This window comes from Macaca thibetana, chromosome 11 (assembly GCF_024542745.1).
Source record: "Macaca thibetana thibetana isolate TM-01 chromosome 11, ASM2454274v1, whole genome shotgun sequence".
NCBI lineage: Eukaryota > Metazoa > Chordata > Mammalia > Primates > Cercopithecidae > Macaca > Macaca thibetana.
The window spans coordinates 65,937,856-65,952,891 of record NC_065588.1 but is presented as its reverse complement, the minus strand read 5'-3'; the positions used below and the strand labels follow the sequence as shown (position 1 = coordinate 65,952,891).

General features: G+C 34.3%; 1 protein-coding gene across 5 annotated transcripts in view; it reads right to left on the bottom strand.

The window, feature by feature from the left end:
* The window catches only part of RAB3IP (RAB3A interacting protein), a 66,655-nt gene that overhangs the window by 7,080 nt on the left and 44,539 nt on the right, over positions 1–15,036 (bottom strand). For all 5 annotated transcript variants that reach the window (XM_050746591.1, XM_050746593.1, XM_050746590.1 and 2 more), the window contains 4 exons: positions 7,484–7,561; positions 6,659–6,862; positions 3,241–3,369; positions 1,854–1,966 (listed from right to left, as the gene is read on the bottom strand). In XM_050746591.1, coding sequence (XP_050602548.1) covers positions 1,854–1,966; positions 3,241–3,369; positions 6,659–6,862; positions 7,484–7,561 — 524 coding nt within the window. The remainder of the gene's footprint in view (positions 1–1,853; positions 1,967–3,240; positions 3,370–6,658; positions 6,863–7,483; positions 7,562–15,036) is intronic.

Here is a 15,036-nt window from a genome sequence, read left to right as displayed (position 1 = left end):
CTTTCTTAAAATCTGTCACATCTTCCCTTTCCTCTGCATACACTCACCATCCTTTGAACACACTTTGATTTCTTGTTTCTAGGTCTTCAGTTGTATATACTGCTCTTTATCCAAATTACTCTTATGCTTCAAAAACCTAAACCAAATCTCCCTCCTTTCAAGAAGAGTACCTAATCATAGTATGAATAATCTTGTCTTCCTCAAAATTCCTACAGCGCTGTGCCACTCATTTAGTCATTATCTTCACACTGTAGCTTACAAGAGCCATGGCCAGAGCCATACTTCACATAGTTTTTTCCATATGATATGCATCACCTTGGTTTCTGGCCCCATTCCCACAAGCACAATATCCTTAAACTTTGTAAACTGTTCTCTAAATCTAAACTATAATTATTTTACTAAAGATACTTTAAATGCACTTTAATTTGATATCCCCATTTGTTATCATTTGATGATATTTGCACATATATTGTGATATATAATGCAAGCACAAATTTTAAATTCTACAATAAAATCAGTTGTATGCTATATTTAAAATGAGGCGTGACACAGACCTTAAACATATGAAAACTGCTATGATTAAATTTAATTCTCCATATTTGGGGTGGAATGATCAGAATAAAAATACTTGGGTGTTTGTAGAATTTAAGAATGTAAATTCTTTCCCTAAAATTCAGAGGCCACTGTTACACAGGTGTGGCTTGAGGGAGCGAGGCGGACGTGTGGCTCCCAAAACAAATATACGACAAGGAACCCTCCAACAAATGATCACCTAAATAACAACATTCTGTAATCTTGCTGAGAATGTAACGTGCATAACAGGGAACAGAAACAAGCACACAGTTCCTACAACAGCTTTAACACAGACCTATTAGTTCATCTCAACCAGTCTTTTCCTTTTCTGGCTTCAGAATAACCCTGACAGCAGTCAGTTACACTTTCTATGAGCTCTCTCAGGCTTTCTAGTCTCCTATATTGATCTGGCTCTATGTACTTAATAAGCATCTTTCTCAAAAGCTTTCCGAGTAATTTTTTAAACAGAAGCCAAGACACAATTATGCCATGGTTTTAGGCAAAACCTTTCACCGTTGCCAGATGTTTTAAGCACTGTTGGTTTCAGTCATTCCTCCTCATAGGACTGGATGGAAAAAGTCTGCCCTGCTATGAAATGTGGGAGTCTTATCTCTGAAGATTTATAATTCTCAAGTAAGATTCACATATGAAAGACAAAACTGATTATTTATTAAAGTGAGAATCCTTTATAAACACAATATAAAAGGAGAAATCTCATCAAGTCTTTTTGGTACACTGTTTTCATGATTGATAAGACTTACTCTAACTCAGTATCTTCCCAAACTATTTTTGATAGTCACCCTCAGACAGAAGTATTTTATACAGAAACCCAGGACACATGGCTATACATATACATGTAATAAACAAAAATTCTGCTTATGACCCACTAAACTGATTTCACAATCCACTAATAGGTCACAATATGAGGTTAAAAACAAAAACAAAACTCAGGTTTCTATCTCTAGTTTATCTGGATCCATATATGTATATTATTGTATTGGGTTGGTGCAAAAGTAATCGTGTTTGTTGCCATTACTTTCAATGGCAACAAGCACGATTACTTTTGCACCAACCTATAATTAAAAAGGCTCTCCTTTAATGCTAAAGCTGAAATACTGTATTCCACACTGTCTCAGGAATTCATCTTTGGGCTACACAGACACTTAAGAGAAATCTGAGGGAGATATAACTACATTTAAAACCAGAAAAACTAAATAACTGCAACCCGTAACATTTCAAAAACTCAGTCACTTCCACAATTCATGCATGTAAAAACCTACTTTGGTCCTCCGCATTCAACTGCAGAAGCTTTCACAAACCGGATAGGTTGTAATCCCACTGGTTCAATGCTTAGAGTATTGTTTTCCACAGCCTCCAGAACAGCTGAAGCCAACTTTAAAAAAAAGAAAAAGTACTAGATGCTATACTGGCAGAAAAATATCAAGATTGTATTCTACAATAAACTAATTTTACAAATTATTCTTCTCCCAAGTTCCACTGGCTTGGCTTTAGCAAATGAAAAAGGAAGAAATCAGATAATTTTCATTTGATTTATTTTATAATCCAAACACTGTTATGAAAGGCAATTCACTCATGGTGAAATAACTTTCCTCATTACTTGGATGAGGATTAAAGGCATTAATTCCAGTCTCTGTTCACTCCTTACCCATGATTAATATCCACTGTTAATGCCACTTCAAAATGAATATCCTGAAGCTTTATTCTGCTAAATGTATACAATATTTTTAAACACTGGTCATTTATACCACAGCAATATATATTAATTAGCTGTATATTCTCTGAATTTGTATTTTATGTGCATAAGAGTGAGTCTACAAAAGAATTAGCTGAATTATCAAATATTAAATGCCAGGATGAAGATGGTAGCAACTGATACAAGATGAAACAGGAAAACTTCTTTAGTCTGGCAAGGTTACTAATACTGAATGGCCTACCTGAAACCAGATACAGAGCCACAATGAACAACACATATTCATATCAAAAGTGTGAAAAATGCTCATCTTAACTTCTCCTGATAAGTAACATTACAATTAAATTCTTGAAAGACTTAACATAAAAGTCTTAGGATTAAATTTCTTATACTTTAATTGACAGGATATTTCTAGACAAACCTTTCACATGTAAGAATAAATTAAAATTATAGCTTTACATTTTTGTACTGCCTTATTTTTCTAAGGTTTTTGTCTCTACTTAATTCACTTCATTTTATCCTTTTAACAATCCTGTGGCACAGGCAAAGAAGGCATTACTTTTCCTGTTTTAAAGATTAAAAAAATAAGATTTTTAAATCATGCACAGATAGACACAACATATGCCTTTAACAGAGTGTGTAAAGAACTTCCCTTACATTGAACCTTGGACTGTAAATCAAGAAACAAGTCCTATCCCCCATACCTATTTAATACCTGACACCAATGCAGTATACATTTTAGTGTGATTGATCCTCTGCTCATATAAGGAAAGATGTTCAGTAACTAAATGCCGAGAAATTATCATGATTCTAGTACAGAATGGCAAAAATAGTAAAACATGACATTTTATAACAACTTATTTATGTAGGAGATATTAAAATATGTAATATGATTCAGTTTAAAAGAAGTACAGAAACAACTATAATGAAGTCCTACTAAAATGAAAACAAATTACCTCGCTTTTTGAGAATGTTAAACACGGAAAGATATCTTCCTGGTAGATTTTGTCTAAGAAAGGACATGTCCTGTCCATTGTGGGCTCATCCTTCCACAATCGAAACTCATTATACAAGGATAAGTCAGCCTAACAGACAAACCAAAGGAAAACACAAAAACATGTTTTAAAAAGTATAAACATAAAAACCACTTTATAAAACCAAAACTAATTTAAACATCTCACGGAAAAACAATGCTCTTTATTTAAAATAATAAATTGAACCACTCTTGATTAGTTATATAATACCTGGTAGCAGTTTTCCTTTTTAAAAAATGACTCTCAAATAACCAAGTAGCTTTTTTCCATGCATCATCTGCTACCATGTTCAATAACACTGCTATTATCCTCACCCTGAGCTCCTTCTCCCATCCCCACCAAAAATGCTGGAGTTCCTCTTAAGACACAGGTGGTACACTATTCAGAATATAATAAATGATGACAAGTCTTTTCTGAAAACAATAAAAAGGTCATTTGGAACCTAATTAATTATAGTGTCTGAATAAACTGAGACTGACTGAACTGTGAAACCTAATTTGGGATCAAAAATGACACAGTTCTACTATAACTTGAAGGCATTCCCAAAAGAATTGTCAAAATGTTACTGCATAAGCAACAGGATTTTAAAAAACAACACGTAAAGTCTTCTAAACTGCCTACCTTAAAATGCAACATTTATTTAGATATTTTTGACATATTTTTGGTATCCAGTAACTACCACCTTAGGCATCGATAATAATCCACTGCTGGCACCTGCCTTCCTATTCACTCCTCTAGCTGTCCCTCTCTTTCCTACCTCCCTAATAAATGTTCCCCAAGTATTCTTCCCTACAGCTTCTCAGATTCCCTCAGTCCAGCTCAATAACATCTGCTGGAATACAAACTTGCACTGACATCAGTCACCCAAACTAGAGCAGTCTCCACCATCCTACAGCGCTAAGCTGCTCTTGTCCACAAGCACTGGATACACCATAAATGATGCACTGACTATAGCTACAGACTGCCTCTAGGATAGCTCTATCAGACGTGCAAGTAGTCTACAAGAACGTAACAGAGCTGAGTGTAGCTAAGCCTTCCTACAGACTTCCTTTTAAGGTGTATAAAGGCAATCTCCATGTGAATTTTCTTTTCAGTCCAATTCATAAATTCCTTGAATCAAAGCAAAAGCAGTAGGATAAATAATATTAGCATATAAGCAATACTTACATTTTCAAATGCATTTTCTTTGTAAAGTTACTGAGAAAAAGGACATAAACCTCAAAGCAGGTAAGTGGTATTCTAAGGAAAGATTCTAGTTTAAAGGCTGTAATTTAAACCATTTATTAAGAGCTGACTCTGCCAGGAACCACTGTAAGCACTTTACAAACATTTAATCCTCACAACTGTACAAGACAGGTATTATGATCGCCATTTGTAACTTGCCCAAGATTGCATAGCAAGAAAACAGTGAAGTCCAAATTCAAATCTAAGTGGCTTGATCCCAAAGCCTTGCACTGGGCTTGTATGTCTGCATGCAGGAATGTGTATTTTAAATGTCTACAGAAGACATGTTGCTAATGTCATAACTGAGTGCCCCCATCATATTTTCTACAAAAACATGGACATGCTTCATTTTCTTCCAGATCGTTACGTATTTTTCTAAGACTTACATAGGCCAAATTTATGTAATTCCTTTGCCTAGTAAGACTTTTTGACAAGTTTTTCATGAAACATCAGAATATAACACATACCTGGAAAGCAAAGGTTATTATTTCGAAGTTATATGCTGCCTACACATGTTTTAAGAGATTTCAAAAACTAAAATGAACCTTTACCATGTTCCATGAGAAGACATTTAAATTTTGTTAGTGTCAATAGGGGGGAAAAGTACATAATTACTTACACATACTGAGTAAGAAACAGCAAAAATAGTACCAGGCAATTAAAATTGCTATTTAAATTCCAAAGAATTAGAATTAAAGTTACGACAAAAAAAGTTTCTTAAATACTTCACAGAAACCAATGTGAATTTTGGATTTGGTTACATTCATATTTAACCAAGTATTGAACTTCTCTCTTAGCAGCATCTTTCTTATTAATAATTAGTCAAAATGCAATTCAATTACAACAGGTTAACAACATTGGTTATTCCATTTAATAAACTCCTGACTTCCATACAAAAATTTAACAAGCACACACATTTCTTCAGGATTAATGATGAACTTGAATTCAACAATGTAAAAGATGGCTTCTAAGAAGAAATGGGAAAGCTTCATAAATTATTGATCAATCCTCTTAGAAATGCTTTCTCACAGTATACAATGATTAAAAACAATTTTTACTCTAAACAGCTCAAAATACTTATATATTATTTCAGTTATCTTTATTACATATCTTTTAAAATAAGACTATTATTATTATTATTATTATTATTATTATTATTTTGAGATGCAGTTTCACTCTTGTTGCCCAGGCTAGAGCGCAATGGTGCAATCTCGGCTCAATGCAACCTCCGCCTCCCAGGTTCAAGTGATTCTCCTGCCTCAACCTTCCGAGTAGCTGGGATTACAGGCATGCGCCATCACGCCGGCTAATTTTGTATTTTTAGTACAGACGGGGGTTTCTCCATGTTGGTCAGGCTGTCTCGAACTCCCAATCTCAGGTGATCCTCCGGCCTCAGCCTCCCAAAGTGCTGGGATTACAGGCATGAGCCACCGCGTCTGGCCCATTATTTTGTTTTAAATTTTTAATTATTATGGATACACGATAATGGTAGCCTTACATAGTTGTAAGTGTCTGAATAACTGAGACTGGCTGAACTGTGAAACCTAATTTGGGAACAAAAATGATACTAATTGTTCTACTATAACTTGAAATTTCACTTAGCAAAATGTCTTCCAGCCTCACGTAGTTGTAAGGCTACCATTATTTCTATTTTTTGTTGCTTAATTATCCGAATTAACTCTAGGACTCCTTTGCTGATAAGAATTCTCTCTCTGAATTTAAATATAAGCAACGTATTGATCTTTAAGAAAATAATCTTATTTTCACATATTTCTTATATCCATACTTTGTAAGTGCACTCTAGCAATAAACATTGACTAGCCAGATCATTAAAGCCACCCACTCTCCTCTAGACAACACATGACAGTTTCCTCCCTTAATGAAATATTGAGATTAAGAAACTTACCAAGTTTCTAGCAGGTACTCCAAGGTCAGCCAGGTAGAAAATGGAACTGAAGAATCCCTGAAAGCAGCCAGCTCTAGATAAAGCCTCCCCCATCTTAATACTGAATATTTTGTACTAAAAATTTTGCTGGCAAAAATGATAACTGACACCTCAGTGATGAGAATTAACAAGTATCAACAGAGTCAGAGGGGACAGTCCTTGACGAGTTACCTCTTTGCAGTCTTTTACAATTGGCTGTATCACACTGAGGTCCTGATGACTGCCACTCATAGCACTGCTTGTGCTTTTATTTCTTGTATGCCCCTTTTTAAAAGGTGTCTTTCCACCTGGCAAAGGCTCTTGCGTAGGTGATGTTGGAGAACTGGACAATACAAGTGTCTTCAATGCAGCTACTTCAGCTTGAAGTACATCAATCTTGGAAAGAAATCAGCATAGTCACATACATTAAATATGTTTCATGACAAATGCAGCTAAATATTAGCAATCTGGTCAAAACACTTTCAAAGATGAAAAGTAAGTGTAATTTGTATGTCCTGTGGAGTAATAAAGAGAAACTAAAATCAAGTTTTTCGATGTTTCCATATGGTTTGGATTCATCTATTATTCACAATGTCAAATCAAATTTTGAAAATTACCATAATAGCTAACATTTATGTGAATTTTCAAAATCTTCAAAATACAATAGCTTATGACTAGTTGTAGAAGTTCACTCCTAAAACAGTAAAATCTAATAACATTTAGGTGGCTTTTCTCAGTGAATTTTAAAACTAAGTATTAACATTAAAATGTGATTCTATAATCCTTTGGATAATTCATGTGATTTACAAGGCTTTAAATCATTTGGTTCTCATATAAATGGACACCAAATGTTTACTATTAATTATATCTACATAGTAGCTATTTTCTTCTATTTTTCTGTAGTTTCCAAATTGAAAACAAGCACTACTTTACAATCAGAATAAAATCCAACAGATGTTAAGGTATCTTTAAAACAGTCACCACTATTTTATACTATTAAGAGCAGCAAAAACTTACTTTTCCTTGTGCTTCTTTTAGCTGTTTTTCTGCTGTCGCCTGCTTGATATTTGCTTCTCTCACCATTTTATGAGCTTCCTGAAAAAGTTAACATCTCACATTTTAGAAACAAAGTAGCATTTGTTTTCAAAAAGCTTTTGCCAAGTGTTTATGATTGAAGCAAACATATACTACCAGAATTTAGCCCCAAAATAAGTACTCAATATCAACTATGGAAGCAGCAGTTGACAACAGAGAGACAACTATGAGGCATTAGGAATAGGTGCCTTCTTTTAGGACCTATTACCACCGAGGCAGCCAAGTTGAGATCAATCATCCTGATTAATGCTTGCATAAGGACTGTAAATGTGATGAAGGCAAACAATGACCAACATGTCAAAGCCACCTCCTTTGCAGTCAGCTTTTTATAATGTGGTCACTATATATATTCTTATTAGTCATAGCAAAGACATACAGGAGGGACAAGTAAAAACATTAACACACCAATAATGTTGCAGTTTACAGTAATGACAGTTAAGCCGCCTTAGAGCTTTTAATAAAAAGATTCACAAAATTATACACGTCACTTAGTATAAGTGTTGTTCTGTGCAGAGCAACCTAAAAAGGCAAATCAGAGTTTACCCTTTAATAGATTTTTAATCTTTCAGTACTACAAATATGAAACTCTAGGCATTTAATTCATTTTATTCATATAATGTTTATTCATGAGACATTTACTCATGTCATCTCCTCGTGAGGTACTGCTCCAGATGCTGATTACATTCTGGGAAAGGACAAAGTCCCTGCTCTTAAGGAGCTTACATTCTGATTAATCAAATAAAATATCAGGGTAAGAATTGCAGGTTTTATTCTAAATGCAATATGAAGCCTTACAGTTTTTTTAAGGAAGTCTTACAGTTTTGTTAAGGAAGACATGATCTTTTTATTTTTAAAAGATTATGCCCTTGTATAGAATAATCCCTATAAGGGATTAAGAATGGTCTGGAAGCATATATATAGGGTGCTTGAGATAGTGCCCTGGGATTTAAGAACTTACATTTTAGAACTTCAATTCACAATTTATCAGAGGAAGGAAGAAAATGAGCTTCAAAGATATTTAATGAATAGTTTGACAATGGCACCCTCACTAGGTCTATGCACAGAGGTAGAATGGAAAGGTGGAAGTTCTTTACATCAGAGTTTGACTGTTTCCCATTTGTTCATCTGCTTTTACACTACTGTAATGATTGTAGTTTGCATGTGCCCATGAATGTGAATTTGCAGCTTATATTAGTTTAAATAGGAGAATCTTTACTATCAATGATTTATAACAAAATGATATTAACCATGAAGATATTCCATGCACTATTATTCTGGCTATCTTGGCAAAGTCCTTAAGAGCTGTCAAATTTAATGAGTTAAATAGTCTCCCTTTAAAAGTAACAATTGTTTCAGATTTGCTGAATTTTTCTGGGATAAGTGGCTGTCAACAGAAGACTATTTGGTGATGTTTTAAAAATAATAAACACAGCTAATCTGACCCTTCAAGATAAGTAACATTTTAACTTTAAATGCAAAAGTAATTCATACTATGGAGAGAATAGTTGACTAAATTTTTGGAAATGGACTCTGCTTTCATTAATAGTGGATAATACAGTTTGGACCAAACCTCAAATGGAGAATGATTAGAAAAGCTACACAAGTTTTTTGTTTGTTTTTAAAATGTGTTTGAAGGTATTTGAGAACAAAACAGTGAAGTAAACTTAGAAGTGATGTGAAATTTTAGGTGACTTTTCCACTACACACATAAGGGTTACAGTGAAAAGGTATAACACACATGTAACTGGAGCCCCAAAAGGAAAGATGAGCACTAGACTAGGGCAGGATCAGTTGCTAAAAAGATAACATGCAGAACTTCTACAGAATTTTTAAAAAACTGACAAAAAACATCAAAAGGTAGACTCAAAAAAAGTTTGAAACTTTTCCATCACACTGTCCTTCTGAAGCTGAAAATGATATAAGTATCACCTATACCAGGAGTTGGCAAACTTTTTCTGTAGAGTCAAACACTATGTATACATATTGCAACTCCTTAGCTCTGCTGTTGCAATGTAAAAGCAGCCATAGACAATACACAAATTAGTGTCGCTGCTTTAATAAATAGGAGCACTGAAATATACATATCATTTTGTTTTTATTTTAGCATATCCAGCACCTCCAAGTTACCTTTTTTTTGGACGAGAGGTGGTGAGCATACAAGATCTACCTTCTTAGCAAATTTGTCACATACAATATAGTCATGCTGTACATTGGGTCTTCAGAATTTATCTATCCTGCATAACTGATACTTTGTACCAATGACCAACATCTCCCATTTCTCCCATTTCCCAGCTCCTGACAACCACCAGTCTACTCTGTGCTTCTATGAGCTCGACTGCTTTAGCTTCCACATATAAGTGAGATAATGTAGCATTTGTCTTTCTGAGTCTTGCTTATTTCACTTCCTCCAGGTTCACTCATGTTGTTGCAAAACATAGGATTTCCATTTTCTTTTAAGGTTGAGTAGTATTCATATATACATACATACCCCCCACATTTTCTTATTTTTGTTCTCCATTTGCTTGGTAAATCTTCCTCCATCCCTTTATTTTGAGCCTATGTATGTCTCTGCATGTGAGATGGGTCTCCTGACACATTTTCTTTATCCATTCATCAATGGACATGTAACTTGTTTCCATAACTTTGCTACTGTGAATAATGCCGCAATGAACATGGAAGTACACATAACTCAAAATAGCAATTTTCTTTTGGATATATACCTGGAAGTGGGATTGCTAGATGATGCAGTAGCTTTATTTTTAATTTTTTGAGGAGAAACTTCCATACTGTTTTCCATAATGGCTGTACCAATTTACATTTCCACCAATAGCGGACAAGTTCCACTGCTCCACATCTTTGTCAACATTTACTATCTTTTGTATTTTGATAACAGCCATTCTAACCAGTGTGGGATGCTATCTCATTGGGGAGTGATTGGCATTTACCTGATGATTAGTGATGTTAGGTACCTTATCATATACTGGTGGGCCATTTGTATGTCTTCTTAGGAGAAATATCTATTTAGGTCCCTAGCCCACCTTTTAATTGGGTTGTTTTTTGCTACTGCATGCCTTATATATTTTGGATATTAACCCCTTATCAGATACATGGTTTGCAAATATGTTTTCCCATTCAGTATGCTGCTTTTTCATTTTGTTGACTGTTTTTTGCTGGGCATAAGATTTTCAGTTTGATACACTCCCACTTGCCCATTTTGCTTATGTTGCCTGTGCTTTTGGTGTCACATCCAAAAAAATCACTGCCCAGACCAATGTCAAAAAGCTTTTTCCTTGTTTCTTCTGAGTTTTACAGTTTCAGGTCTTACGTGTAAGTCTTTAATCCATTTGAATTGATTTTTCTTTATGGTATGAGATCAGGGTCTAATTTCATTCATTTGCATGCTGCAATTTTCTCAGCAGCACTTATTGATAAGACTATCTACTCCCCACTAGGTGTCCTTAACATCTTTGTTGAGGGTCAGCTAACCATAAATGTGTCATTTCTGGGCTCTCTATTCTCTTCCATTGGCCCACATGTCTGTTTTTGTATCAGTGCCATACTGCTTTGACTTCTGTAACTTTGTCATGTACTTTGATATCAGGAAGTATGATGCATCCAGCTTTATTTTTCTTGCTCAAGATTACTTTGGGGCTGGGTGTGGTGGCTCATGCCTATAATCCCAGCACTTTGGGAGGCTGAGGCAGATGGCTCCCAGAGGTCAAGAGTTCAAGACCAATCTGGCCAACATGGTGCAAGGCGTTTCTACTAAAAATACAAAAATTATCTGGGCGTGGTGGTGCACACCTGTAATCCCAGCTACTCAGGAGGCTGAGGCAGGAGAAATGCTAGAACCCAGGAGGCAGAGGTTGCAGTGAACTGAGATCACACTATTGCACTCCAGCCTAGGCAACAGAACAAGACTCCATCTCAAAAAAAAAAAAAAAAAAAAAAAGCACTTTGGCTATTAACATCTTTCGTAGTTCCATATGAATTTCCTACTTCTGTAAAAAACTCCATTGGGATTTTCATAGGGATTGCATTGTATTTGTAAATCACTTGGGTAGAACAGACATTAACAGTATTAATTCTTCCAGTCAATGAACACAAATCTCTTTCCATCTGTGTCTTAATTCCCTTCAGGAACTCTATTGTAATTTTCAGTATACAAGTCTTTTTGCCTCTTTGGTTAGGTTTATTCCTGAGTATTTTATTCTTTTTTATGCTTTTTGACACTGAAATCATGAGATTGTTCTCTTAAGTTCCTTTTCAGATAACTGCTTGTATAGAAACATCATTAATTTTTGTATCCTGCAACCCTACCAAACTCATTTATTAGTTCTAACTTTTTTGGTTGTTGAATCTTTAGAATTTTCTACATTTGTGATCATGTCATCTGCACACAGAGATTGTTTTATTCCTTCCTTTCCAATTGGGTTGCCTTTTCTTTTTCTTGACTGATTGCTCTAATATTCCAGAACTGTGCTGTACAGAAATGGTGAAGAGTGGGCATCCTTGTCTTATACCAGATCTTAGAGGAAAAGCTTTCAATTTCCCCCATTGATTATGATGTTAGCTATGGGTTTTTCATATATGGTCTTTATTGTCTTAAAGTAAGTTCCTACATCTATTTTGTTGAGAGTTTTAGCATAAATGAATGTGGAATTTTTGTCAAATGCTTTTTCTGTTTCTATTAAGATTATAATGCATATTATCACTCTATTACTGTGGTTTATTACACTAATTGATTTGCCTATGTTGACGCATCCTTGCATCCCAGGGACAAATCCCATTTGGTCATAGTGTATAATCCTTTCAATATGTTACTGAATTTGATTTTCTAACATTTTATTAAGGGCTTCTGCATCTATGTTCATTGGGAATATTGGCCTGTAGTTTTTTCCTTGTGGTACATTTACTGGCTTTGGTATCAGAGTGATATTGGCCTCATAAAATGAGTTTGGAAGTGTTTCCTCTTCTATTTTTGTAAGAATGTAAAAAGAATTGGCACTGATTTTTCTTTGAATGTTTGGTAGAATTTACCTGTGAAGCCATCTAGTCTTAGGCTTTTTTGTTTCTACATCTTGATTCCATTTTCTGGAATTTGATTCCAGAAAACTGATTCAGTTTCTAGGAATTTATCTATTTCTTCTAGATTATCCAATTGACTGGCATGTGATTCATAAAAGTCACTTATGATCCTTTTTATTTCTGAAGCATCCATTGTAATACCTCCTCTTTCATTTCTGATTTGAGTCCTCTCTTTTCTTGGTTTGTCTTGCTAACGGTTTTTATTTTTTTCAAAAAACAAACTCAGGTTTTCTTAATATTTTCTATTATTTTCCTATTCTCTATTTCTACTCTGATCTTTGTTATTCCTTTCCCTCTGCTAAGTTTGGACTTAGTTTGTTCTCCTTCTAATTCCTTGAGGCATAAAGTTAGGTTGTTTGATATTGTTCGTCTGTTTTAATGTAGGCCTTTATCCCTCTTAGTACTCCTTTTTCTGCATCTCATAAGTTTTGGTACGTTGTGTTTTCAGTTTCATTTGTCTCAAGACACTTTTCAAGTTCCCTTTTGATTTGTTCTTTGACTCAAAAGTTGTTCAAGAGGATATCATTGTTTAGTTTCCACATATTTGAGTTTTCCTGTTTTCTTACTATTATTGATTCCTAACTGAATTCCATTTTGAGTGGAAAAGATTCTTAGAATGATTTTGATCTTCTTAAATTTGAGACCTGTTTTGTGATCTAACATGAACTATACTGGAGAATGTTTCATGTGCACCTGAGAAGAATGCATATTCTTTTGCTGTTGTGTTAAAAATTCCATACGTATCTGTTAGATCCATTTGGTCTATAGTGTTATGCAGTTCTGCTGTTTCCTTATTAATTTTCTGTCTGAATAATCTACTCATAAGAGAGACTGGGGTATTAAAGTCACCTACTATTAATGTATTGCTGTATCTCCTTTCAGATCTGTCAGTTTGTTTTATACATTTAGGTGCTTTGATGTCAGGTGCATATATACAGTCATGCACCACATTTCAGTGAACAACGGATTGCATATATGACAGTGATCCCATAAAATTATAATACCATATTTATTTTTACTTTACCTTTTCTATGTTTAGATACATAAATATTTATCACTGTGTCACAAGTGCCTACAGTATTCAGTATAGTAACATGCTGTACAGGTTTGTAGCCCAGGAGCAATAAGCAATATCATATAGCCAAGGTGTGTAATAGGCTGTACCACATCTAGCTTTGTGTAAGTATACTCTACCGATGTTTGCATGATGAAATCTCATAATGACAAAATAATGATTTAAAATAGGGAAAGATGTATTTCTTATATCAGACCAATAGATGTGTGAGTTATCAGCAGTATTAGATCTACTTTTGAAAACCGAACTTAGACCAGACCTTCATCTGGATTATAAACTGTCAAAACAAGATTTTCTAAAAAAAAGTAACATATTCAATCACAATCCTCTCACTAAGTATATATAAAAAATGTGTGTGTATAACTGTTTTAATGAGAATAAAATATTTTTGTACCATAATAAAAATTTTAAGCATTTTTATTGTCTTATCTTTTAAAACATGTATTTACAACGTATGTTAACACATTAGTATGTCCATTAGCAAGTGTGTGTAATTTATAAATACGTATATATGTTCATATAGAACACTGCCTATATGTGCCTAGCACATAGGGAACTCTCAATAAATATTAGGTATCTTCATCATAATGGAGGTAACATGCTCAAATTTTTCTTGTACTGATCAGGTACAGGTTCAAAAAGTTTGGCATCTATTGATTTAGCTAACAAATGATGGTGGCTTGGAAGGTGATGTGTTCTATGTCCTGGAGGTAGCATCAAAAGACTTAACTGATCATTTGAGTGTGGCATGAAGAAATAAGAGGCCCCAGTGATGACTTCTTTTCTGTGGTTTGAGACAAACAGAAATGCCATTTATGATTTTCACAGTAGATAAAGCAAGAGTTAGGATCATGAATATGAATGCCTGCATTGCTCATTAGCCTCTCTATGCCTCACTTTTCTTCTCAGATAAAATTATAATAATCTGCCCTATATGCATCATAGTACTGTTGAGAGAAAACTAGACATATCATAAACATTTACTAAAACTGGCTTATAAAACAAACTTCTTAAGACTACTTTTTTTCTCCATGTGAGATGTAGACTGCTTTGTATTCTTTCAACTGACTTAATTTTATATTATCTCAAAATTGGAGGTGTTAAAAGAAAAACATAACTTTTGAGGTTTGTTCAGTATTTGATACTTTTAAAACTCAACTTTGTTATATACAAAGTATAATTATATTGAAGACTAGGATAATAGACTCCTAATTTGAATATACATGTCAGGCTTACCAAAACTGTGCATATTGAGTTTATTCAGAATAATGTTTAATTCTTAAAAAGTTATGCACACATACACACACACACA